General features: G+C 45.8%; 1 protein-coding gene and 1 long non-coding RNA gene across 2 annotated transcripts in view; both read right to left on the minus strand.

The window, feature by feature from the left end:
* Positions 1–1833: 1833 nt before the first annotated feature.
* On the minus strand, positions 1834–11403 carry LOC139049973 (uncharacterized). The gene is made up of 3 exons (XR_011508689.1): positions 11092–11403; positions 10794–11024; positions 1834–2348 (listed from the first exon to the last, which is right to left on the minus strand). It is a non-coding gene; the product is annotated as an uncharacterized lncRNA (long non-coding RNA).
* Positions 11404–12213: 810 nt separating this feature from the next.
* The window catches only part of LOC139049974 (tetraspanin-33-like), a 67928-nt gene continuing 52368 nt past the window's right edge, over positions 12214–27773 (minus strand). The window contains exon 3 of the mRNA XM_070525920.1: positions 12214–12444. Within this exon, the coding sequence (XP_070382021.1) occupies positions 12291–12444 (154 nt within the window). The 3' untranslated portion in view covers positions 12214–12290. The remainder of the gene's footprint in view (positions 12445–27773) is intronic.

Below are 27773 nucleotides of genomic sequence, written 5' to 3' on the forward strand. Positions count from 1 at the left end.
CATTAAAGAACATTTATCCTCACACCTGCGTGTCACTTTTGTAAATGAGAGATGCATGTGTGCTACGCGCAGGCCTTGCAGATAATGAACAGAACCATAATTGCGCAGGGTGGGTAGGCTCACTTTCATTTGACTCGCCCTCGTACACTGGAAATGTCAAGATACAATGAAATATACAAATGCGAAGATACAGCTTGATAATGGTCAAAACGTGCCACAGGGAACAAAGTTCACTGCACGTATGCTGAAAACCTCGCTACAAGATATTTAACATACGTATAAGTCTCCAATAAATCTATGTATCTCAGAAAAATTCACGGCATATAATGGTTGAAACAAGGCAAATAAACATGTTGCGCAATCACAGGTTCACAGAATCCTAGATCCCGCCCCCATTCAATCCACTTCCCCCGTTGTATCGCGTGCGACGGAAGGCGGCGCGCTTGCTCCTCACTTACGTGCACAATGCAAGGCCACGACCTTCGACTCTTGACATACATCGCCGCATTTAGACGCAAAAAATAATTGTATCAAAACTACAAGTTCACCATCCTGTGCTCAGGCGGGTTTTTTTTTCATTTGTATGTGCCGTTGTGATTGCAGATGCTCTCCGTTTGACATGGCACCCTTGTCATCACTAAGATTGGTGCACACCCAAACAAACTTCCTACTAAATGTTCTCCCCGCTCCCTTTTCGTTGGATGACGATTATTCACGATCTGGGAATTCTTTGACCTCATAGCTAGGAAGCTTTCGTTTCCTTCCCATTTCTAGGTCTTTCTTGCACACAAAAGTTTCTCCGAGAAGTGCCCTGATTTCGTGAAGTAGAGAATAGTATATGCAATCTTTGCATGAGAGCATTGCACGGCGATGACACACCATAGAATTAAAAGTCTGTGCTGTAAAAAAAAGAAACCTTCTATGCTGAAGGTGCCGGTAATGGAAGGCACGGCCACATTAGCACGTCTCATCTCATCCAAGGTACCCTATAACTCAATTTTTCGACTTTTGCGGGCTGGTGCTGCTTCCCTGCTTGAAAAAGTCAATTCCGGTTCTTTTTCCCGGCCGTTGTGGTAAGGATACAACCGAATCGTAAAAAAATTCACCTGTGGATGTTTTTCGGCCTTTGTCCCTTTAAGCCAAAAACACGGAACCCGAATACCATCACCACAAAGCGGTGGCCGAGGAAAATATTTGAATTTTTCGGGAGCCTCGCTATAAGAGGAGTCGCGCGAAACGTATATGGTGCAGCCAACAAACTATCTTGTACCAATAAAAGACGATGACAACTGTGGAAGCGGCTTCACGTTTGCCGCATTGGCACAAGCTTGGAAACAGTGCCAAGTCTCACCGCTGAGCATAGTTTCAAGGAAGTGGTAATCTTGGGTCTTCACAAAAGAAAGTTCTAAAAAAAAGGCAACCAAAATCAAGCATATAATAGTACAAGTTACGTCTTCGAGCAGTGCGAAATTCGCCAGTGAAGCTTTGCGTGCGTGAAAGGGACGCATTCACGGTAAAACCCCTTGATTATTTGAAAGTAGCGACACTCTTTGAACTCCGCCGCCGCCGCGCGACCTCCTCGCCTCCTCCTCGCCCCTTGCGCGTTCACCCGCGGCAACCAGTTTTGCCCCCGTTCTTCTGCACGACGATTGGTCTCCCTACGCTTGCCCTTGGAAACGCGTGGATCTTGAGTTTTGCTTGTGTTTTTCTTTTTCGTTCGCGGCATTTTCCTCCTGAGCACGGCTGGCTCGGCACTTTAACTCGCCGTAGCGAACGTTGTAAGCTGTGTTTCCTGCTCTATGTACTAGTGCTATGCCGGGCTGTAGCGCATATACCTGCAGAAAGAAGCCTGAAGATGATTATGGCGTTTTTATGATACCACAAGGAAAGCGTGATGGCTTGCGTAAGAAGCAGTGGCTGCATGACATTGGCCGAAATAACTTTATTCTGACAGAGAAAAGCGTTGTTTGCGAGCCGAGGCGTCTTTCTTATAGCTCGTAGCAAAGCATCCCGTAATGCTGAATTTTTTTTATTATGCCGGCCTGCTCACCAGCGTTTTTGTTGCGCTTGTCTTCAGTATGCTTAATATTCTGGGGCGGCTCCATCACGTCGCTAACTGCTGTTATTCAATCGGAAGTACAGCATTATAGATTCTGCTTTGCGCCCTGAAATAATTACGGGCAAGTATACCCGTGGTATTGCAGGTGATGAGCGTTAGCTAGTCCACATTGCTTGTTTGAAGTTTTAAGGTGAAAATCTTTACATCTCTATGTTTCAAGGTCGCGTTGTAAGCTGGACGTATCACGTGACCCAAGGAAAGCCAGAGGTGACCCAAAGCATGTCCACACCTGTAAGAAAACGATTACCCAAGTTAATGAATCACTAGCGATTGACATAAGGTGGATTAGGGAGGATTAAGGTTGATTAGAGTGTAATAAACAATAATAAGGTGGATTAAGAAGGATTAAGTTGTATGAATAAGTATTAAGGCGGATTAAGGTGGATTAAGGTGAAGGGTTGATGAAAGGGTGTTGAGGCCGATAAGGGTGGATTAGGGTGCATGAACACGGATTAGGGAGGATTAAGGTGGATAAACGAAGATCACGGTCGATTAAAGTGGATTAAGGTGAATTAGGGTTGATAAAAGAGGAGTAAGACCGATAAGAATGGCCTAGGGTAGATTAAGGCTGATTAGTCACCATTGAGCGGGATTAGGTTTGATAGAGGTGGATTAGGGTGTATTAAGGTAGATTGGGACTATTAAGCAGGATTAAGTTGGATTAAGGTGCATGACTAAGGTTTAAGGTGGATGAAGGAGGACAATGGCGGATTATGATGGATTAGGGCTGATAAAGGAGAAGTAAGACCATATAGGGTAGGATAAGGTGCATTAAGGGCGTTGTAGGTTGATGAGGCTGTATTAAGGTAGATATGGAGTATTAAACTGGATTAAGGTGGATGAAAGAGCAATAAGGTGAATTAGGGTGGGCTAAAGTGAATTAGGGTTCATTGAGTATTAAAACCGATTAGCCTACCATAATCATCCCAATGTACATTCATCCACCGAATCCACATTCATCGACCTTAATCCTCCTTCACTCAGTTTAATTCACCATAATCCACGAAAGTCCTCCTTATTGCACCCTAATCCACCTTGATCGACCTTAATCTACTCTAACCCTTCCTAATGCACTTCCATCCTTCTTAATCAACCCTAATGCTTCCTCATTCACTTTAATCCACCCTAATTTATTTATTTCTTTATTATTTTTTATTTCAACATACTGTCAAGCCTGTGACAAGGTTATCACAGGAGTGGGTTACAGGAAGAAACAGTAATAAAAGTAACTGTCAAGGTAGATATGCTAAACAAGCACAAATAGGAAGGAATAATATACGTACAACAGTAAGTATGAATACAAGTATTCACAAGCATGCCAATAGAAAAAATAAATAATCGTATGGAAAATATAAATAAATGACATCAGGTTGATGAGCATGTAATAAGTGAGTTATGCAACATCTCAAGGAAATCATCAATTCTTTGCTGTTCGACTACAAGTCGGTCAAGGGTACTCCATTCCCGAATGCATCTAGGGAAAAAAGAATAATAGAATGTATTGTTGTTGCATGTGTATTCTTGGAGTGTGAGATTATGTGTATGACGTAGTTGGCTTGTTTGTTTAGTTTCTACGTATCTTGTGTGGTCTAACTTAATATAGTTGTGCATTAGCATATATAAGAACTTCAGTCGGTGAATTTTAGCTCGACTTTGGAGTGAGGGCAAACCTGCACGGCGTAGCAATTCTGTCGGGGAATCAAGGCGTCGGTAGCGGTTAAAAGTAAATCTAATCGCTTTGCGCTGCACATTTTCAAGCATGCTTATATCGCTACTCGTGAAGGGGAACCAGATTATATTGGCGTATTCTAGAATCGGTCGGACAAGTGTGGTGTACGCTAAAAGCTTAGTGTCACGGTCAGCGTGCCGCAGCGTCCGCTTAAGGAAAAACAATTTTTTCATTGCTTTCGCGGTTATAGCTTCCCTGTGAATTGCCCAACTGAGATCAGAAGTTATTATCACACCCAGATATTTGTACTGGCTTACATTTCGGAGCGTGACGTTATTGAAACCATATGGGAATGCTAGTCTTGTTTTCCTTTCTGTTATTGACATTGCAACTGTTTGTCTGAATTAATCACCATTTGCCAGTTAGAGCACCAACTTACTACGTCATTCAGGGCAATGTTCAGCTCAATTTGGTCACTGTGGCTTTTGACCTCTCTATACAGTACGCAGTCGTCTGCAAGTAGCCTAATTTTTGCATTAATGTTAACAACAAAAATAATATCGGTGCCAATACGGATCCCTGGGGCACACCGGATGTGACATTTAATGTGCCAGAAACGTGTTCATTGCATTGCACAAATTGCTGACGGCCGGACAAATAGCTTGATATGCATCGAGTCATTGGCCCGTCCCCAAATTTTCTGACCAGCTGGATAACTAGCTTTTCATGGGAAACTCGATCAAACGCCTTCGAGAAATCCATGAAAATTATGTCAATTTGGGAGTGTTCATTAATGCCTTGGGCCAAGTCGTGCATTATCACGACGAGTTGCGTTACGGTCGATAGGCCTCTTCGAAATCCGTACTTGTTGGGGTGTAGCCGATCATTGTCTTCGAAAAACTTTGTGATGAATTTGAGGACATGCTCGAGTATTTTACAGCTAGTACACGTCAAGGAAATGGGCCTGTAGTTTGGTGGGATCGTCTTGTCACCGGATTTATGCACTGGGATTATTTTTGCGATTTTCCATTCAGAAGGAATCTGTGAATCCTGGATAGATTTTGTGAATATTAAGCGTAAAAAGCCTTTGGTATCCCGTCTAGGCCACAACTCTTTTTTTCATCAAGGTTTAATAGCAGACACAGTATACCACTGTTGCTTATTTCTGGGGTTTCTAGTAATTTATTTTTGGTCGATGGGATAATCGGGGAATGTTGCACTAGTCCATTATCGATTGTAAAAATCGACTGGAAGTAGCGATTGAATTGATCCGCTTTATCTTTTGTTTCAATTGAAGGAGAAGCCTTTCTATCGCTTTGCTTACCAATTACGTAACGCCAAAATTTTGCTGGTGACGTTTTCATGAACGTGGACAGAGTAGTATCACAGTAGTGCATTTTGGAAACGCGTATTTTGCTTTTCAATGTTTTAAATAACGCGGAAATCTGGGTAGTGAAATTAGCGGCTAAACCAGAACTCCGAGCTTTTCTCAGCCTAATAATTTTACGTTTACGTTTTACTAATATTAAGTTTAACGTGAATTATTTCGCGGGTGATCCATGGATTATACTTTCTTGTAAGTTTGCGCTCTAGTGGGACAAAATGTTCAAATGCATTACGTGTGCTTTGAATTGCAACCATATATGATCTATCGACGAGTTTTTATCCAAGCAAAGATCTGAAAAGTCGTGAAATTCGTGAGTGAGATATGTGATGATTGCATCGTTGTCTGCTCTGTTGAATGCAAGAACATGTTTTACAGGGCCGTGGTGTCGTACAAGACCAGGCAGAGGCAGTGTGCATAGGACTAATTTATGATCGGATATGCCATCTATGATTTCGGGGCTTGTCTGGTCGTTCAGGAAATGGTCACTAACAAGAACGTCTAGAATAGAACTGGATTTGCCCTGGATACGTGTGGGGACGCGTACGAGTTGCTTGAGGTTAAAGTTGAACAATATATCTAATATGACGTCATTCGCAGCACCTCGCACTTTTTTTGACGACTATTCCACTTCCGGCAGGTTAAGATCACCAGCCATGATAAATTTTCCATTAGTCATGTGATCATGCATATAATCCAGAAGAAGTTCTAGATAGCTTGTCTCAGCGTTAGGCGGTCTGCGGATAGCTCCTACAAATATGCAGCCTTTCTGCAGCTGTACTTAGAACCACACCACCTCAATTTCTGGCTTATCTGGCAAAACGTTGCATCGGAGTTCTTTCTTGAAGAAAAGTGCGACACCCCCACCTCTAGTGCCCCTATCTCTGCGCACAATCACATATCCCGGCGGCAAGACTTCATGGTCTAAGATACCCGAGCGTAGCCATGTTTCTGTGACAGCAATAATTTCAGGTTTAATTTCTAAAACAAGAGCTTCGAATTGGTCTATTTTATTTGCAAGACTTCGTGTGTTCACATTCAACAAGGTTACTTCTGTCGACCTCGAGTGACTCTCTTTTGTAAGGCGTCCTTTTCTTCATTTTTTTGGACTTCAACTAAATCTTCGTGCTCACTATCCCAAGCAAAAAGTTGACCATTTATACGCACTTTATCATAGACTAGCGATACCCTTTCCTGCCTTTCCCGGTATTCTTTTGTTCGATCCTACAGCTTTTCTTATTTCTCGAATACTACGAGAAAAATCTTCACTGATAGAGAAACCTGAGCCCTTGAGCAGCGGGCAGCGCTTGAGGATTGAAACTTTGTCTCGGCAATCGAGTAGTTTGAGGATTATGGGACTTGGCCTAATCCACCATAATCATCCTCAAGTAAGTAAGTAAGTAAGTAAGTAAGTAAGTGTTTTTATTTACAGTAAGCAGCATACAAAGCTCACTGCAGGGGCAGGGGCTAAAGGCAATTAAGCCTGACAAAGGTCCCTGTCCCTCCGCAGTTCGTGGCAGCTCACACGCTTCGATTTCAACAGAGTAAAAAAAAAAAGAGATTGTAGTACATCAGTTTCAGGAAAATAGACAACTAGCTACTTTCAAGAGTACACATAACAAATCACATGAACAAGAGAAAAATTTACATAACATCTCTAAACAATCATACAGAAGAGGTCGCGCGCACGCCGTAATATATAGCTACACAAAATAAATTCAAGAAATTTGAAACTAAGAATGCATGAGGATAAGATGAAATTACATTATACATGGAAACACTCAAAATACTAATTCTTGAATGATTTAAGCATTGGTCATTGGCAAGCATTGGCATGAAAATTCACAGGTTAATGATTATACTGTATACATGTGGTAATTAATAAGTTCTTTGCTTGTTTTTTAAATGCAGCACTACTACCTGTAAAGTTCAATCTATCTGCAAGAATATTCAAAACATGATGTGTCTGGTACGCAGCACTTTGTTTTCCGTAATTAGTTTTTACTTTAGGTGCTCGAATCCTTTGTTCTCGTAAACAGTAGTATAGTTTTTCGGTGCGGCTTTGTTCATATAATTTATTTTGTTGAATTACTTGGAGCAATTTAAAATAGTATAACTGATCAACCCTGAGCATGGAATGTTTTATGAACAGTGGAGCAGTTGGCAGGTCTTGTAATTTTCCCCTGTACTTTTCGAAACAGCGCAATATTTTCTTCTGCATAGTAACAAGTCTATGGTAATTTCTTTGCGATGTTGTTCCCCAGACTAATATCCCATAAGTTACCTTAGAATGAAAGAGTGCATAGTACATATTTAGTTTTAACCTTAATGGGATTAAGTGTACTGTTTTGTGAAAACTACCAACTATTCGCGCTAATGCGGTAATCAGGTGATTTACATGTGTATTCCAGTTTAATTCCTCCTGAAACCACACACCAAGAAATTTTTGTTCCCTAACGTGTGTAATACAATTTCCTTCAAATGTGACACGTATTTTACTTATAGGCTTGTTTATAGGTCGGAATATCATATAGGTTGTTTTTTTGGCATTTAAGCGTAGCTTATTTTGCCTTAACCATCCTGAAAGATGCCCTAAATAGTTATTTACACTGACTTCAAGTGATAATAAATTGTCTGATGAAAAGAAAACGTTTGTATCATCAGCGTACATAATAAGTTCAGGGGAATCAGGAATTTCTACAATATCATTTATATAAGCAAGGAACAATAGTGGCCCCAATATGGACCCTTGGGGGACTCCTTGGTTTAATTTTATCTTTTTAGACATTGTGTTATTAATTTGCATGAATTGATAGCGATCTTCAAGATAACTTTTGAAGAGTTGAAGTGCGACTCCACGCACTCCATACCTCGATAATTTCTGAATTAACAGTTGGAATTGTATGGAGTCAAATGCTTTTTGAAGATCAAGAAAGAGCCCAAGTGTGTATTTTTTCTTTTCCATATGGTCGATTATCTTATCCTTAATATATAATAGAGCTTGCTCCGTTGACTTATTTTTTTGAAACCCATATTGACTCTTTGTTATTATTTGATGTTTATCAAAAAAGGATGCAAGTCTACTGTAAATTACTCCTTCAATTATTTTTGATATTGTTGGAAGCACAGATATTGGTCGATAATTTGCTAAACTATTGATATCACCACCTTTGTGTACTGCAGTGACTTTTGCCACCTTTAGCTGTTCCGGAAATACACCGGCAGTGAGGGTGAGGTTGATAATATAGGACAATACATCACATATCAATGGTGATATCAATTTCAACTCAGCAGAACCTATTTCATCAATACCTGATGCAACATTATTTTTAAGCTTTCTGATTAAGTTTTCTACTTCAACCGGATCTGTGGGAACCAAAAAGATAGAATAAGGTACAGTAGACTTATCAGCAGTTGGGGAACTTTCCGTATTTCCATCGGTTGCAACATAGGAGCCCGCGTTTATGAAGTGTCCGTTCATGACATTGGCCAAACTTTCGCCGCTGAGTGTTTCGCCATTAATTGTTAGGTCTTGTGTCCTATGACAGCCTTTATTCCTGTTCGTAAGTCCATTTATAACTTCCCATAATTTTCTCTGATTGTTGTAAATTTTTTCAAATAACTTTTCATAGTAGTTCGTTTTAGCCTTCCTTATATCTGAAGTTAAAACATTTCTATATGCCTTATATTTAGTGAACGCGTCAGTCTCTCTCGAGTGGATGAAATCGTGGTACAACTTATTCTTTATTTGAATGCGCCTGTAAAGATCAGAATTTATTCAAGGCTTTCTGCATTTTTTATTTATATCACGTGAGAACTCATGAAGTGGAAATGCTGCATCATAACTAGCACGCAACAGCTTTAGGAAGGCGTTATACGCTTCATCAGGGTTATTTTGCCTATAAGCAGTGCTCCTATCTAGGTTCTGAACTAAGTGAAAAAAATTTTCCCGAGTTTTGCTGTTTTTAGTTCGATGTAGAAATGTCTGGGTTTTTGGTATGCAAAGGCGAGAAGCAGATAATACCAGAAAGAAGATGGGCATATGATCACTGATGTCATACGAAAAAACACCGGTTTTTATATTCTGCGAACTTAAATTTGAAGCACATATATCAAGCAGCGTAGCGCTTACTGGTGTAATCCTAGTAGGTGATGTTATAAGATTTGCACTTCCATATGTAAGCAAAAGCGTTTCAAATTCTTTCGCATAGGGATCATTGGAGCACAGGTCAATATTTATATCGCCCATAATTATGCAAGGAGTATTCCAGAGAACAGTTGATGATAACACAACGTCATGGAACTGAATAAACCTCTTTTTGTGGCCCCGGGGTGGCCTATATACACCAACTACTAAATATGGCCCAATACACATAGTCATGCATTCAATATCATCATTCATGACAGAATATGTATCAAGCAGTTCACAAGAAAGCGCAGCCTTAAAATAAATAGCAAGACCTCCACCTTTTTGTTGTTCACGACAAAGGATTTCATTCCGATAACCTGGAAGGAACGGTGCATCTTCTTTACAAGTGATCCATGTTTCTGAGAAAACCAGCACATCAAACCCAATTGATAGAGACTGTAGAAAAACAGCAATATTATCGACTTTTCTTTTTATACTTCTACAATTTATATGTAATGTCGAAAACAAGTTCTTGCTAGAGCGGAATTCGTTATTAAATTCTGCAATATCATAATACTTTCGGTTATTAAAAAGATCAGACATAATAAACCGTTTTCAATTTCGTATTTCACATTGCATGTTCAATTCCCTATTTTAGTCAGGCTTGCCTCATCCACAATGTGTATCACTCGTGAACCTTCATCTTTGCGTGCTAGCACTTTGCCACCAGATGTCCAGACAAATTTCCAGCCAGTTTCTTTCTTTTTCTGTATTGCCGCTGCAAGCAAAGCCTTGCCCCTCTGAGTCAAATGCTCATTTACAAAAATGGGCGTTTTCTTCTTATCCCCAAACACAGAGCTATCCAGCCTTTTCTTTCTACACTTCGCCAGAATATCGTCACGTTTTGTTCTTTTGACAAAACGAACGATTATCTTCTGCACGCCTGGTTTAGGAGTGTGAATCCAGTGGCATGTGTCGATGTCAGCCGGATCAATCGTCGTGCCGACAGCTTCCCCTATCTTTGTTACAACTGCCACTGGATCATTTCCCACCGGGGCACCTTTTATCTCAAGATTGTTTAGGCGCTGATACTGCTCTAGCTCATCGCATTTTTGTGCCAGTTTCTTGGTTTCTGCTTTTAGTTCCATGTTTTGCCTGATAAGTTCTTGCATTTCAGCCCTCATATTCTTAATATCAATGGCTGCATCTTTCACCTCACTGCAAGTATCAGAGCAAAATGTTATGCTGTCCTTAATTTCCCTCATCTGAATTCTGAAATCACGTTTGAAGTTTTCAAACGCCTTTGACAGCTCTGCAAGATCTTTTGTGTCAGTTGTGTCCTTCTCTGCATCTTTTCCGGCATTCTTTGCGGAGTCTTTCCCCATTGGCAAAGCAAATACACTTCACGCAAAACAAATACACTTCACGCTGTGTTCGGCAGCAGTGCACAAGAACAGAAGCAAACTTAAAAAGAAGTAACACCAATTCTCACCTGCAAAGGCAGAAGGTGTGTTACGATATGCACTGTTCGTGCACCGCCGCCGAACTGCGTAGCCCACTCGGTGAAGCCGTCCTTTTATGCGTCTTTCACAACCAGCTGGCGTTGCGGCCACGTGAAGATCCAAGTGTAGGCGCAGGACCACGGTGACCAAGCTTGCAGCGGAGCGTCCGTCCACGAGGTTGATAAGGGCGGTCTTCCGTGAGTTGAGCCAAGGACAGCGAGCTGCAAAGGCAGAAGGTGTGTTACGATATGCACTGTTCGTGCACCGCCGCCGAACGGCGTAGCGCACTCGGTGAAGCCGTCCTTTTATGCGTCTTTCACAACCAGCTGGCGTTGCGGCCACGTGAAGATCCAAGCGCAGGCGCAGGACCACGGTGACCAAGCTTGCAGCGGAGCGTCCGTCCACGAGGTTGATAAGGGCGGTCTTCCGTGAGTTGAGCCAAGGACAGCGAGCTGCAAAGGCAGAAGGTGTGTTACGATATGCACTGTTCGTGCACCGCCGCCGAACTGCCTTAATACACCTTAATCCAGCCGAACCCACATTCATCTACCTCAGTCCACTCTAATCCTCCTTAATCCACCCTAATGCTCCTTCATTCACTTTAATTCACCCTAGTCCACCATAATGCTCTTTGATGCACCTTAATCCTTCGTAATCTACCTTTATCCTCCTTCATGCACTTTAATCCACACTAATCCACTATAATCGTCCCTAATGCACCTCAACGCACCTTCATCCGCCCTAATCCACCTTCATCGACCTTAATCCCAACTAGTCCTCCTTTATGCACTTTAATTCACCTTCATTCACCCTAATGCGCCTTCATCGACCTTAATCCACCTTAATCCTCCTTAATACACCCGAATCCATCTTAATTCAATCACTATTCAATCATTACTTTGCTAATCATTATTCATCTCTTATACGCGGCTGCACATGCTTTGGTTTGCTTCCCGCCTTCCTTCGGTCAGGTGATATTTTCTGTAGCTCACAACGGGACCTTGAAACAGAGGTCTAAGGCTTTCGCTTAATAAGCCAGACACAGAGGGATGCGTCACAAGCAATACTAGATCAGACGCACGAAATAAAGCATCTGATCATGTGGCAGAAAAATTGTCCGGAGTATAGAACTCGCATCAAAGCTCCCTTTACATCGGTATACTCCGTTCATACGGCTTTAAGAAAAAAACCAACCTCCTGATATAGGTTGCCTTCAGCATTATCGATGCTGTTATTAGCATTTTTCAAAATTTTCAGCGCCACTGGGGCGCGCAAGTGGCCCAAAATAACACGCCTCCATAAAATCCTGCGGCCCGTTCGCGGGAGCCCAGGAGGAAAAGCGCGCCGTGCGCAGCCGGCGGGCGAGGAAAATTGAGGAGGAAAGCGCCGTGAGGAGGAGAGTGTCGCTACTTTGAAATTATCAAGGGGCTTTAATTCACTGGTCCAGACAATAAGAAGATACAGGGCCCGTCCTCCGCGGCGTGACGTCATTTCGCGCCGAATGGGTTCCAGAAGCGCTGCCCGAATCGCTGCCAGAAGGTGCTCGGTAGTTGTTCCGCACGATCCTGGCACCGTTCGCGGCCTTCACGCAGGCCAGATGTGTTACGGGCCACCATGATTTCTTGGCCTTCCTCCAGGTGCCTGCATTGAAAGATGCTTTCAAGCAGCGCACTTCCTGTGCTACAGGAGGAATTGCTCCCCAGCAATTGAGAACACTTCGATGGCGCGTAATTTTCGCAAACACAAGATGAAAACGATCAATCGAAGCCATTCGCGTACATTTGGGCACAATATTCTTTGGACCGCGTTCACGCAGAAAACGCTGAACTTCGCCACATTCTGCTTTCTCAAACAGGAACTGAGCGGTGCATTATATTGTCGAGCGAGGAGCTTTAGTCGGCCGTTGTCACTCAGAAGTTGCATGCATAGGTCATGGAAGAAGTCAGCGTTTCCTTTGTGGGCACGGTCTGCAAACTTTTGTCTAGTGTTACCCTAGCCAATTTCTCGCCTGATTTAGCGACGTTTCTCTCCGTTTAGCTACAAGCGACTTCTTTTTTTAGAGACATGAGAGAACGATTTGGCGTCTGTTTAGTGACTTTGTACTAAAGAAGTTGCTTCAAGAATGGCTTTCCAGAAAACAACTTTACTATTCAAAAGCTACAAGCAGACGACTAAAATGTAGTGTGCGGTGCGTGGGCTCTGAGACCTTGATGAAGCAACGGCTGTTTCCCCTCATGGAGGCTGTACGTTGCGGGTAATTGCTCCGATAAAAAGAGGCATCACAGTGGCGCTCGCTAAACGCCCACCTTTTTAGAGCGCAGCTCTTAGGCGCCCGTTCCTGGGTCGTTGTTGGTGGTGGTAGAAACATTTTATTCAAGAAGTTAAGAGAGTTGCTTGCTGTGCGCTTGAGTAACCGCCCCTAGTCCGGGACGCTATTGGAGATGGCCGCCGCCCGGTCGCGCGCCACCAAGGAACATTGAGCTTCTAAGGTAGAACAGCCGAGCAGGTACTCCTCCGGAACCTCTCTAGTAGGGATGTGGAAAGGGGATGAGAAGGAAAGCGGGGTGGCGAAGCACGAAGCCACAACGTAAAAGGTATCGGCAAGGACCTCACAAGCCGGGCACGTGCCTGAGGTTCGCGGCGTGAAGTGCAAGGTGACCGCCGGACTAAGGAAAGCATTGATCTGCAGGTGGCGTAGTAGTCGTTCGTCCGCTTTCGCCAAACCGCGTGCAGGGTCAGGGTAGATGACGATGATGAATTTGTTGTTTTATGGCGGAAGGGCCAATTATGACCAAAGAGCGCCAGGTCAGTGATGATGGGTTTGCGGTGGGTAGATGAATTCCGTAAGTGATTGTGACATAGCTGTAAAGGCGCCTAAAAGCAATCTCTGTAAAGTGCATAAAAGCTATATGTAATAAAATTATGGCAGGGACTAATGAGTACTAATAAGAACAACAAATAGACGTTGTGATAGAATGATCATATTTTAAAATACTTGAAAGCAAACGTTTGCAAAACGCACTACTGCCTAAGAAAGCCCTTAAAATGGAAGGGCCTGAAGGCATGTGCTGTACAAAAGTATCGCAGCGGCATCCTCTTGAGAAAGGATGTGCTACAAATTTGTAGGGCTAACAACATGTAAGGCAACATCGTTTAAGAAACTTATGGCTGCTCTGGTGTACAAACAACGGTTCTGTACCAAGAAACATTATAGGATGAAGGGGGATGTGCTGCCGGTATGCCAGCGGAAAGTGTTTCTTTCTCTCTATTTCGGCTTACGGACACTCCAGGAGAGCGTGGAGGGCGGTGAGCCTTTTACCGCATCTACCGCAGGATAGTGGTTCACTTCCAGTTAGTAGGAAACTGTGTGTGGCATATGTGTGTCCTATTCTGAGGCGACAGATTAGGACATCTGTTCGTCGTGTTTTTGTTGCGGAGGGCCAATTACCCAGTTTTGGTTTAACCAAGTGAAGTTTATTATTTGTTTCAGCATCCCATAAGCACCGCAAGTGGCTTCTGAGTTTCTTTCGGATGAAAGGCTTTAGGTCTAAGGCAGGTAATGCAATGGGAGAATGGATATCTTATGAAGCAATTGATATGGCAATTTGGTCATCCAGCATATTACCCTCAATGCCCCTATGTTCAGGTACGCAGCATATTATGACTTGCTGCTGAGACATGTACGATGTGCAAACAACGGAATAAAGCTTGGTAAGTACAGGGTTTTGATGATTGCGGAGGAACATTAGGGCTTTTACAACGCTTAAAGAGTCGGTGCATATAATGGCTTTGTGCAATTTTGCTTTCTTGAATTTGTTTAACAGCAGATAGAATTGCATAAGCTTCCGCGGTGAATATGCTTGTTTTCGGATGCAGTCCATCGGACACGGAGGAGGATGGTCCGATTGCAGCATAAAACACGCCGGCATGTGGTTTAGAAGCGTCAGCGTAAAACTATATGCACAAGTACTTCGATTGAAGTTCCAAGAAGTGCATTCGAATAAGTGCCTCCGGGGCGTCTTTCGTCACATCTACGAATGACGCATCGTATTCTATGGGCTTCCACTGCCATGGCGGAAATGGCTTAGGTGGGACCATTAGGTTTTTCTGAAGAACTGGAACTTGCAATTCCAAATGAAGCTTTCTAATGCGCAGAGAGAATGGTTCTCTTGCTGCAGGTCGATTATTAAGCATTGCAGATTACACGTCGTTAATGCTTGCATAAGAGGGATGGCCGCAGTTTGCGTTCACTTTTAGAAAGTACATGAAACTGGAGTATGACCTCTGAAGATGAAGCGACCACTCATTAGCTTCAACGTAGAGACTCTCTACAGGACTTGTCCTGCAGGCACCGGTCGCCAAGCGGATACATAAGTGGTGAACAAGGTCAAGCATCTTCAAGGCGCTTGGACTGGCAGATTGGTATACTACGGCCCCATAGTCTAAGCGTGTGCGTATAAAAATTTTGTATCCCACAGGGGCGTCTGCGTCAGCAGGCCTTCGGTGTGTTGCGACACCACGTACCCGAGCACACGAGGGTTGGACCCTCCCGCGTGTAGCCGCGCGCGGCTTAGCCGTGTCCGGGGAAAGGGGGATCCCGGGGGTTGAGCCGATGCCGGGTGTTCGGACCTTTAAGGCCCCCCGGCGGAGGCAACACGCCTCTTTGGCCTCTGCTTCACGTAGACGGCACCCCCGGACTGACCCACCCGGGGGAAATCGGCAGTCGCCTTTTCCTGTCTCTCTCTACCCTCATATTCGCCCTTCTCTTCTACTTTTAATCTTTCCTGTCCTCTCATCTTTTCCATTCACTTCAAATTTTCCTGGCGGCAAGGGTTAACCTGGTGTGGCTGTCCTACCTTGGGTATACCATATTGGGTTATATTAACGGCATACTGCTGGCGCTGTGCAGACTTGTTTACATGTTCTGCCACGTCCCATTGTAGGGCTCCGTGGTGGGTGGCAGACGCCTTTGCCGAACAAATAACTTTTTCTATGGGATACTCGAACCCGTTTTCACCCGATCGTGCCTCGAAAAGGATACGCACCGACGCAACCTCTCTATTCATTCCAAAAAGCAAAGAAACGTTTCCGAAATTCCACGTTCTTCACTGCGAACAATTATCTACAAAAGCTAGAACAATTTCACCATTTCTTGTGGCCAAGTGCCTAAAAGAGACCATTGGAGCTGGCTATAAGGTAACAAAGATTGCAAGTGGGGATTTCCTCCTCGAGCTAAAGGACAAGGAACAGTACAACAAACTTACACACCTCGTAGCCTTTGTTAACATCTATGTTTCTGTGAGCGCACATCGAACCATGAATACAGTAAAAGGCGTAGTATCAGATGAAGACCTAATGACATTGAATGAAGAAGAACTCCTGGATGGAAGGAAGGACCAAGGCGTAATCCATGTGCAGCGCATCAAAATCAGACGAAATGACAATGAAATCCCAACAAAGCATTTAATACTCACTTTCAGCTCAACTACTCTACCCGAAACACTTGAAACCGGCTATGTAAAACTTCATGTTCGACCCTACATTCCGAACCCGCGACGTTGCTTCAAATGTCAGAGATTTGGTCACGCATCCCAGAGCTGCCGAGGACAACTTATGCGTGCAAAGTGCGTCACAACCGGTCACTTTGCTGACGAATCCAATAATGAGGTACATTCTGCGAACTGCGACGGCAGTCACCCTGCATACTACAGAGCTTGTCCAGCCTGGAAGAAAGAAAAGGAAATAATTACTGTAAAATTTAATGAGAGCATAACATTCCGTGAAGCACGACAAAGGGTTTCCTCGTTATTTTAACTAAAAACAACTTTCGCTGAAGTGGTGCAGTGGGGGGCGGCACCACAACAGCCTCTGGCGGTAGCCCGGACCACGCCTAGCGTGCCGAGGCTAGCGCCACCCGCCTCTACGGTGGGAGCAGCCAGCGCTGCCCTGCCATCTCTCAAACTGTCCACACATGTGGCCTCATCAAGCTCCGGCAGCCGCCAGGGCACCGCAGAGGCCACAGGGGTCTTGTCGACCTCTGCCCCGGTGGGGACGAAGACTTCATCGCTTGAGATGAAGTCTATGCATCGCACACATCGCTCTCTGGAGCGGATGTCCAGTGCCTCGCAAGAGGATATGGACACCGGTTCAAGCCCAACGGCGCAAGTAGCGTTGAAGGAGCGGCGAGGTTCTCTTGACCGCTACAAAAAAGACAAAACACCAATTACAGGGCCTAACAAAGGCTCTGTAAGGTAATGTCACTTTTGACACACACAGCACAATTTCTTTTTAAACATGGATGACGTCATACGGCGGAATGTCAGATGACTATTAAGAAACCTAGATGACGTCCAAGAAATCCTCTGTAAGTTTAAACCTAAAGTGCTGTGTGTTCAAGAAACTCACCTCACTTCCAAGCACACTAACTTCCTCCGGCAATACATGACTTTCAGGAAAGACCGCGAGGATGCTGTCGCATCATCTGGCGGAGTAGCCATCATTGCTGATAGAAGTGTAGCGTGTCAGCATCTGAAGCTCCAAACGGCCCTTGAGGCCGTGGCCGTTCGAGCCGTACTTTTAAATAAACTCATTACCATCTGCTCTTTGTACACACCACCACATTATCAGCTTCACAGACGCGACTTAGAATCATTAATAGATGAGCTCCCAGAGCCCTATGTGATTCTCGGTGATTTTAATGCACACAGTAGTTTGTGGGGTGATTCACGCTGTGACGCGTGAGGTCACGTCATTGAAGTGGTGCTTTTTTCCTCTGGAACATGTCTCTTGAACCCGAAGGAGCCCACATATTTTAACCTGGCCAAGAAGTCATACTCTGCCATAGATCTTAGCATTTTATCGCCGACGCTTTTACCCTATTTTAAATGGCATGTGCTTAACAACCCGTATGGGAGTGACCACTTCCCAATAATCCTAACTACGCCGAAACAAGATCAACTTCCCTCGCAGATCCCTCGGTGGGAGGTTGACTCAGCCGATTGGGAACAGTACCGAACGCTTACACACATGACATGGTCTGAGATGTCCGGTATAACCATAGATGACGCCGTTGCATATTTTACAGCTTTTATACTTGATGCCGCATGTAAATGTATTACTCAAGCGAGCGGCATGGGTTCCAAACGGCGTGTTCCCTGGTGGAACGATGCACGTAGGTAAGCACGGAGGGACCAGAGCAAAGCGTGGGCGATGCTTCGCGACTCTCCAACAGCCGAAAACCTGGAAAACTTTAAACATGTCAAATCCCAGGCGACGAGAACGCGCCGAAAAGCAAGACGAGAGAGTTGGGCGAAGTATATATCAAGCATCAACTCGCACACCAATGAGTGGAAAGTATGGAATAGAGTGAAAAAAGTCAATGGGTAACAAACATATTCCCTGCCTTTAGTAAATTGCCACGGAGAAAGCCTGGAAGATCAAGCCAACTTTCTTGGTACACAATTTGAACACATATCCAGCTCCTCACACTACTCCGAAACATTCATAAATTACAAAACACGGATAGAAAAGCAATAGTTAGAAAGAAAATGTGCAAAAAGTGCGGCGTACAACGAACCATTCTGCATAGCAGAACTGCAGGCAGCTCTGAACTGTTGTAGTACATCCGCCACAGGTTCAGACCGCGTAATATATGATATGTTAAAACAACTACCATCCGAAACCCAGAAAACCCTCCTTTCCCTTTACAACGTTATATGGTTTTCCGGCGAGATCCCCTCTGCTTGGAAGGAGGCTATAATAATTCCAATTCTGAAGCACGGAAAGGATTCTTCCTCTGTAACAAGTTACAGACCTATAGCACTAACAAGTTGCCTCTGCAATGTATTCGAAAAAATGATTAACTGTCGCCTACTACACTTCCTAGAATCAAACAAATTGCTCGACCCATACCAGTGCGGGTTTCGGGAGGGTCGATTCACCACTGACCATCTCATACGTATCGAGGCACGTATCCGTGAAGCTTTTGTCCATAAGCAGTTTTTCTTGTCAGTATTCTTAGATATGGAGAAAGCCTATAATACAACGTGGTGGTTTGGGATATTGAGAGACCTCTCACTGTTAGGTATACACGGAAATATGTTCAATGTTATCGAAAGTTATCTGTCGAATCGGACATTCGGTGTTCGAGTGGGCAATGTTCTGTCACGGAAATTTGTACAGGAAACTGGAGTGCCGCAGGCTAGGGTGCTTATCTGCACGCTCTTCATTGTAAAAATGAATTCTCTTCGTCTACACATACCACATAACATCTTCTATTCAACATATGTTGACGACGTGCAGATAGGATTTCAGTCAAGTTCTCTTGCAATCTGTGAGCGACAGGTCCAGATAGGTCTTAACGAGGTCTCCAAATGGGCTGATGAGAACGGGTTCAGATTGAACCCACAAAAAATCACTTGTGTGATTTTCTCTAGAAAAAGAGGCCTGCACCCTGATCCTGAAATTGTGTTGCATGGTGAGCGTCTGCCTGTAAACAGGCAACATACATTTTTAGGCACAATTTTAGACGCGAAATGAACCTTTGAACAGCACATAAAGTATCTTAAATGAAATGTATGAAAACAATGAATATCTTCAAGGTGCTCTCACGCACAACCTGGGGCAGTGATAGAAAATGTCTCATGAACTTGTATAAAATCCTAATACGCACACGACCAGACTATGGAGCCATAGTCTACCAGTCGGCTACTCCAACTGCTTTAAAGATGTTAGACCCTGTCCACCACTTAGGAATTCGCCTGTCCACAGGTGCCTTTAGAACAAGCCCAGTGGAAAGTCTGTACGTTGAATCGGATGAATGGTCACTTCAACTGCAGAGAACATATTAATCTCTCATGTATTTTCTTAGAGTGAACGGAAACAGTCAGCACCCCGCGTATTACACCATAGACGATTTGACCAGTTGTTAACTTTTTCGCAACCGGCCCACAGTGGCAAAGCCTTTCTCACTGCGTGTTAGAGACATAGCTGAAGAAACAAGGGTTCCCCTGGTTGAATACCACCTTATGTCCCCTGCTATACGGCCACCACCGTGGCAGTGGCAACCAATAGAGTGTGATACATCCTTCGTAGCTGTTACAAAGCGCGCGCCTCTCGCGCATATACGAATGTACTTCCTGGAATTACAGCACAAATACTCCTGTCCTTAATTCTTTACAGACGCATCAAAGTGTAATTCTGGCGTATCTTACGCAGCAGTCGGTCCATCCTTTTTGGATACCGGTGTTCTGCACACGAACACAAGTATCTTTACAGCAGAGGCCTACGCCATATTGGCTGCCGTTAAACACATTAAAGAATTGAATATCCCAAAGGCAGTCATATATACAGACTCTTTTAGCGTCGTAAACGCATTGAAAACTGTGAAGAAATATCAAAATCCTATAATTGTATCTCTCTATTCAGCATTATGCACCACCTATGCGTTCAAGCAGCATATCGTAGTATGCGGGTGCCGAGGCACCGCGAGATTGAAGGAAACGTGTTGGCTGACCAGCTAGCCACATCCGTCCACGCGAACGCTGCAGACACTTGCACGACTGTCCCTGTAATGGACTTTAAGCCCTCCCTAAGGAAAACGCTCAGGGTTTACTGGCAGCGGTTGTGGGATAAAGAAACAGAAAATAAACTGCATGTTATGAAGCCATATCTTGGCAACTGGCCGCCGGTATCAAAGAACCGCCGCACGGAAGTAACACTTTGCAGACTTAGAATAGGACACATATACAGTACACATGCATACCTCTTGTCAGGTGGTGTGATAAATGTGGTGTGATAAATGTGGTGAGCCACTTACCGTGATTCACATCCTGATGCAATGTAGGGAATGTAGATTTTAGAGTAAATGAGGCTGCATTAAAATGTAACTGCCTTAGAATTATCCATTTAAACAACTGCCCCTAAAGCACTAATAAAAAAAGCTAATTCGTAAAATTTTGTTACGTATTCTTCTGAAGCTCACGTTGTGAGCGGCAATATATGTCCACTTCGCCTAGGAAGTCTTCGGCAAGAGCGCCACGTTCGCTACGCCTATAGCTTCCTTACAAAAAAGGTCTGTATCGTCTAAAATGAAAACACCCGGTTTATACGATCGAGTAGTAGTGTTCGCAAGGGTAACATCGCAGTAAGTAAGCAGAACCTATTGGCCTCAAGCTCCACCACTGGAAAAGCTGGCGCCACCGTCGGCGTGACGTGCTAGGAGGGATCACGTGGACATAGCGGCCGCGTGGGCTGCTTCAGGCGCGCCGAAGCGAGCTGAAAACGAGTTTAAATTCCCTCGTATGCTGTGGTCCTCATTTAGTGGTGAAATTTCCCCGCTTTAAGTATCTCCTTCACAACGCTTCAAAGCACTACAATAGGTAGTGGCTGCCTTTGAAGGCGCGCAACATGGTCGGCTACTGCTCGGTGCCGCAGGGCCGGACGCACGTAACGGAGGCCGGTGTCAGCCTTATTCACACGTAGACGCAGGACAAGACGCTGCGTGAAGCTTGGCTCGCGAAACATAAAACCGGCAAACAGTCATCGGCTACAACTCGGGTATGCAGCAAGCACAGATGCGAGGAAGATTTCTGCTAGGGCGCCCGGTCTGCGATGTTCTGAACGCGCACTGAGACGCTCGCCCGAGTCCACTGCCCGACTAATGTCACGACGGTTTGGTCTATGAAATTGTCGATGCTATAGATACTGGCAAGTTCAGTGGAGTGGAAAGGCAGCGGTTAGAAGCACATTTAAAGAAAGCATGGCATATGGTCATGTTTGTGTTATGAAATAATGCATTGGATTACAAAAAAAGAGCAGCGGGAAATTGCACGCTGAGAACACCGATAAACATACAGTGCGACGCAACTCGAGGAATAATATTGAAAGTTCAAAGAATTTAGAAGAAAGAAAGATTGGATCGTCGCGACGGCACATTACAGTCCCCGTAGGCGTCGAAGTCGCTACAATGAAATTATTTTTGAACAGCTCTGATAGCGCCCACGCAACAATGGTTGCTTGGATACTGTCAAATGCTCATATTCTGCGGCCTAAAGCTCATGGCACGGTGAGAAAACGCGCGTGCGGAGAAATCGAAACATTGCGCGGACAAGCTTGCAGATGCGCAGTCGGTCGCTGCGAATCTGCGCGATCGCTGCCTTGAGGTTTCGTTCTATTACGCTCCATTTAGTTATACAAACACTATAAGAACTTATTTCACATAGTTTGCTATCGGCGTTTACCTACCTTTCACGCAAGAAGCCGGTTCGGAGACTCCATCGCGGCAACCGCGCGCAGTGGCGTTCACTGTACGTATTCGGTAAAGAGATAGTGTCTGTAAACGATTGTGAGCTTTCAGTTTGCCCAAGATTATTATTTAGACACTAAGAAACTTCTCTCGTTTCGAAAGTACTTACAAAACTGTCCGGGAGAGCTCGCGCGTGGTGTTTTCAGTGACCGCTGACAGCAAAACCTATGAGGAGCGTGCCACGTGATCCCTCATACTACGCCAGCGAGGCGCTTCCGATATAGATGGCGACTCCGTAACTCCTCATCGCCAATTGCAGTTAAATTAAGGGGTAGGTCTTGAATGTAGTTTACGAATAGTAAGACCGATGAAATGCAGAAAGGCGTTCGTATCGGAGTGGATGTGCTTGTTAAGGGAAATATCGTTCATGTGAATTTAAATGGCCCACATATCTTTCTCAAGGTTTTCGGTCAACTCAAGACTGCAAGGAGCTTTAAGGTGGATATGAGGACTGGCAGTGCACAAGTTGACTGACGTAAATGTCGTGTAATTTAACCGCGTCGGCAGCATGACCAAGCGCGTTTTTTGAACGAGCTCCGAACGATAGGAAAGTCGACCGAAGAGTGTCATTGCGATAGGAATATGTGATTAGCGGTGTACCTTTGAACCGTGCCAGATTTTTAACGTTACAATTTCAAGGTAAACGCAGAATTTTGCACGTACCAGTAGTTTTGCAAGCATACTAGTAAAGTAAAAGCCTTCTATACTCTGCTGGTAAAGTGATGCTAACGGACGCTAGACGAGCATGAAGCGCTTCGGTGAAAGAATATTACGCGATCTTAGCTTCCTATATCTCACTTTCGATATCTAGTAATAACTCGACAGTATAAGCGACAATTGAGACACTTCTTAGTGGCAGTTTAGTGACACGCTGAAGAAACAGATAGCAACACTGCTTTTGCCCCGTATTGTACATTTACAGAGCGAATGTGTACAATCGATGAAGCGCAAGAACGTTCGTGCGCATCGTTGTATCAAACAAGCTGTCAGCACAGGCCTATTAATAATACGAACTGTGCTACATGGAGGTATACAAGGGATGGGAAACTGCTCAATTGGAATGGTTGGCTTGGCACATACAAATAAAGTGTAGATTGAACAACTCGACTCAGGTCATCGTGTTTTTTTTTGTCTTTGCACTCTGTCGCACAGATAAATATGTTTTAATACAGAGAGAGAGAGAGAGCGTAAACTTTAATTTCAAGTCAGCAAGATTTGAGTCCGGTGTCTTTTAGTGGGTCTGGGCACCCGCCGCGGACGCGGATCCGAGACCTTCTCTCGAAGCGGCTTCCTCGGCTCGCTGGACGGCCCAGAGTTGTGCTGTCAGGTCAGAGCTGAGCAGTGCGGTCATCCAGCGTGACTGGAGGATGGCGGTGGAAGAGACGGAGGGGTCGGCACTGCCCGACTTGTTTGTTAGGTCCCGACACTCCCATAGCATGTGATTTAGTGTGGCAACCTCGCCACACGATGTGCATCTGTTTGTAGTGTACATGTCTGGATACATGGCGTGCATGAGTCTGGGGTTTCTGTAAGAGTCTGTTTGTAATTGTCTGAAGTGTACTGCTTGCGTCCTGTCTAACATAGCGTGAGGGAATGGGTATATGCGTCTTTGTAATTGGTAGTGTGCCGTGATGTCGTGAAAAGTGGTCATACGATCCTCCCATGCCCAGACGTTTGCAGTACCCCGCGGGGGCTCTTCCTCCGATGCTGCTCGGTGAGTCAGGCCTCGAGCAACGCCGTGAGCCGCTTCGTTGGGGGTGCTCATTCCAGTGTGTGCCGGGATCCACAGCAAATGCCTTCGGGTATAAACGTCGGCCTCTCCCTGGTGTATGGGATGTCGCTGGAGTATCTGATACGCCTTTTGCGAGATGCGCCCATTTGCAAAATTGCGAATTGCCGTTTGCGAGTCACAGATCACGTATGTAGCTTTGGTTTGTGTGAGGGCCAGTGCTATGGCCGCTTCCTCTGCCGCTTCGGCATGTGCCGTGTTCACGGTGACACTCGTGAGGTGGTTGCCTCGGTGGCTAGTAACTGCTGCCACGAAACTCTTCCTGTCTCGATAGCGGGCTGCGTCGGTGAAGACCGCATCCTTGTCTTTAGAGTAACTTTTGTTCATTTGTTGTGCCCTGGCTTTACGCCTCCCCATGTGGTGTTGGGGGTGCATGTTGCGAGGCAATGGGGGTACGTATAGTTGCTCGCGTATGGGTCTTGGAATGTCTACTTTGACGCCATGTTGCGAGTGGTATGTGATGCCGAGATTTTCAAGCACGTGTCTGCCCGGGCGGGTCTTGGATAGGCGTTCAAGTTGGGACACTTGTTGCGCCTCCACGAGTTCTTCGAGCGTATTGTGTAGGCCTAGTTCTAAGAGCTTGGTGGTGCTGACTCCAGGCGCAAGTTCCAACGCACATTTGTACGCCTTGCGTATGAGCGCGTTGAGCTTGTTTTTTTCCGCAACCGTCCAGTTGTGAAACGCTGCCGTGTACCTTATCTGGGAAATGACGAAGGCTTGGATGAGTCGGATGACGCTGCCTTCGCGCATTCCCGCGTGTTTGTTGGTGATGCGTCGAATGAGCTGCATCGTGCTGGTGGCCTTTGCCGTTATCTTGCGAAGTGCTTCGCCATTGCCACCCTTATGCTCTATCATCATTCCTAGTACCCGGATTTTCTCTACTACCGGGATGGGTAGGCCATTTGATGCCGTTAATTGGATCTTTTGCTTTTCCTGGGGGGTGTAGCATTTAGGTGGGCGCCCCTTTCTGACTGGTCTATACAGCAGCAGTTCGGATTTTTCGGCCGAGCAGGCGAGTCCCGTGCCCACGAGGTAGTTTTCTACGCATTGGATGGCCTGTTGTAAACGTTGCTCGATCGCTCCGTCGCTGCCCGTTGTCGTCCAGATCGTAATATCATCCGCGTATAGCGTGTGATGCAGTCCTTCGATTTGAAACAGTCGGTCGGGCAACCCCAGCAGGACGAGGTTGAAGAGCATTGGCGAGATCACCGAGCCCTGCGGGGTGCCCGAGCTGCCGATGTTGATTTGCTCTGACTGTAGTTGCCCCACTCGCATGCGAGCGGTTCTTCCCGTGAGGAAGTCTCGGACGTAGTTGTACGTGCGCAGGCCGAGATTTAGATTGTCTATTTGTCGCAATATGGCGTCGTGACTAACGTTATCGAAGGCCCTCTTCAGGTCCAGCCCGAGGATGGCTCTCGTCGAACGCCCCGGATTGTCTATGATTTGGTGTTTTAGTTGCAGAAGGGCATCTTGCGTGGAGAGATGTCTTCTGAACCCAATCATGGTGTGTGGAAATAAGTCGTTGTCCTCGAGGTAATCCGTGAGTCTATTGAGAAACGCGTGCTCCATTAACTTGCCCACGCAGGACGTGAGGGAGATGGGGCGCAGGTTTTCCAGCTGTCCGGGTTTCTTTCCGGGTTTCGGTATCAGTGTGATATTTGCTTCTTTCCATTGTCGGGGTAGCTTGCCGTGCGCCCAGCACTCGTTAATGTATTTTGTTAGTTTCTCGATCGATCCGTAATCGAGATTGCGTAGTGCCCTATTGGGTATTCGATCGGGGCCAGGGGCCGACTTGGTGTTCAGCTTTACGAGGGCCGCCTGGATTTCGGCTACGGAGAATTCCTCGTATAGGGTGGCGTTGCTTTCTCCTGAGTAGTCTGGATATATTTGCGGTGGCGTTTGGGATATGTAAAAGCGTTCCGTATCCCGTAGGAATTGTTCTTCCGTTCCCCCGTAAGCGTGTATGATTTTGTATATGCCTTGCATGTGTGTGGTCTTGGTGTTGGCGGGATCGATCCGGTACCGCAGTATCTGCCACGTGCGACGCGTGGTGAGTTGACCATCCATCTCCGCGCATTTCTTTTCCCATTGTTGATGTTGCAGGTTAAGCGCGTGCTTTTCTATTTCTTTGTTGAGCTGTGCTATCCGTTTACGCAGTCTCCTATTGTGTCTCTGTTGTTTCCATCGGTGCTGCAGGTTAGTTTTGGCTTCCCACATGTGCAGCAACCGGGAGTCTATTTTCTCGAGCCCAGCTGTCGACGGGATCGTTTGCGTCATGCGCTCGATATCCCACCGCAGTTGGTCGGTCCACTGTTCTATATCTGTGATGTCTTCCATCTGTTGCTCATCACGATGTTTGCGTAGCCGATTCCAGTTGGTGATCTTCATTTGACGACCGGCATTGTGTTCCTGCGGACCGCCTTCTGCTTCTATGGAAATAATGTAGTGATCGCTCCCCAAGTCTTGCATGGTGTTTGTCCAAGTGACTTTGCGTGTGTTGCGCGTGAAAGTAAGGTCCGGCGCCGTGTCAGTGCTTACGCTGTTGCCCTGCCTTGTTGGTGCCGCGGGGTCGGTGACCAGCTCGAGTCCGGCGTATTGCGCCGTTGCCCATAGATGGGTGCCTTTGGGGTGATCGTGCTTGTAACCCCACGCCGTGTGCGCTGCGTTAAAGTCCCCCCCAATGAACAGCTGTTGCCCCTTGGCGATGTCGATTGCCCGTTTGGAGAGGACATGGAAGCGGTGCTGGCGGCAACTGGGACTGCTGTAGACGTTGAGTACGAAGATGCTATTGCGGGTCTTGCGTGGTGGAATTAATTCTACGAGAATGTTTTCGATGTCTCTGATTTTGGTATCGTGTTCGATAACTGTGTGCGCTCGCTTGACCAGTGTGGTGACGTTTGGTTTCTCCGCCTTGCCTGTTATAGACTGGTACCCCGCGAGTTTGGCGGGACCATTCGTTTCCTGCAGTATGATGACGTCTGGGCGTTCGGGGATCGTTTTCAGGTATTGTTGTAAGTGCGCTCGTTTGTTTTGGTAACTTCTGCAGTTCCACTGCCATATCGTGTTTTTTTGTTTCGATGAGTGTCGGGCCATGCTTATATCTTGTTACATGTGTTGCGCCGCTTCCATATGCGACGGTACGATCGTGCTGTTTGCGGCTTCTAATCTCGACAGCCTGAGGTGAACACTCTCCAGGCTCCGCTGGATGGTACGCGTGATGGACGCGATGATAGTTTCCTCGAGATTGCTGAAGCGAGCCTCGAGTGCATCTATTCGCGCGTCGCGTATCGCTGCGCGCGCGCGTTTGGGTCGTGTTGCCTCTGTAAGGGTGGGAGTGGGTCTTCGTTTGGTATCGGGCAACTCGACCTCGTCGTCCTCTATGGGTTCCTCTTCTGTTCCCTGCGTGGCCTGAGTGGTCTGTGAAGGAGCGGGCCTGCGTTTAGTGTCGGGGTATATGACTTCGTCGTCCTCTATTGGTTGTTCTTGAGTATCATGCATCGCCTCTGTATCGGTACCGCTCTTCACGGCATGCTGGAGTTGTTGTATGAGGTCGTCTTTTTCGCGAATCTGTGTTTGCATGTGTTCTATTTGCTTCTGAAGCGCTTGTATCGCCTGTGTTAATTTAGTTACCTCCGTCTCTGTTTTAGCGGGTGCTTTGTCGCCAGCCTTCGTGGTTGATGCTCGTTTTCTCGTGACCGCATCTGCCCAGCTCACCTTCTCGGTCGTTTCGGTGTCTCTTGTTGAGGTCCTTCTGGGGGTGCGGCTGCGAGACCGGCGTTGCTGCTGCTGCTGCCGTGGGTTTGGGGTGCGGCTCCGGGACCGGGAGCGGCCTCGGCTGCGGGTCCTGGATCTCGAGCGTGGCTTGCCGGCGGGGCT

The sequence above is a fragment of the Dermacentor albipictus genome, chromosome 9 (assembly GCF_038994185.2).
Source record: "Dermacentor albipictus isolate Rhodes 1998 colony chromosome 9, USDA_Dalb.pri_finalv2, whole genome shotgun sequence".
NCBI classification, from domain to species: domain Eukaryota; kingdom Metazoa; phylum Arthropoda; class Arachnida; order Ixodida; family Ixodidae; genus Dermacentor; species Dermacentor albipictus.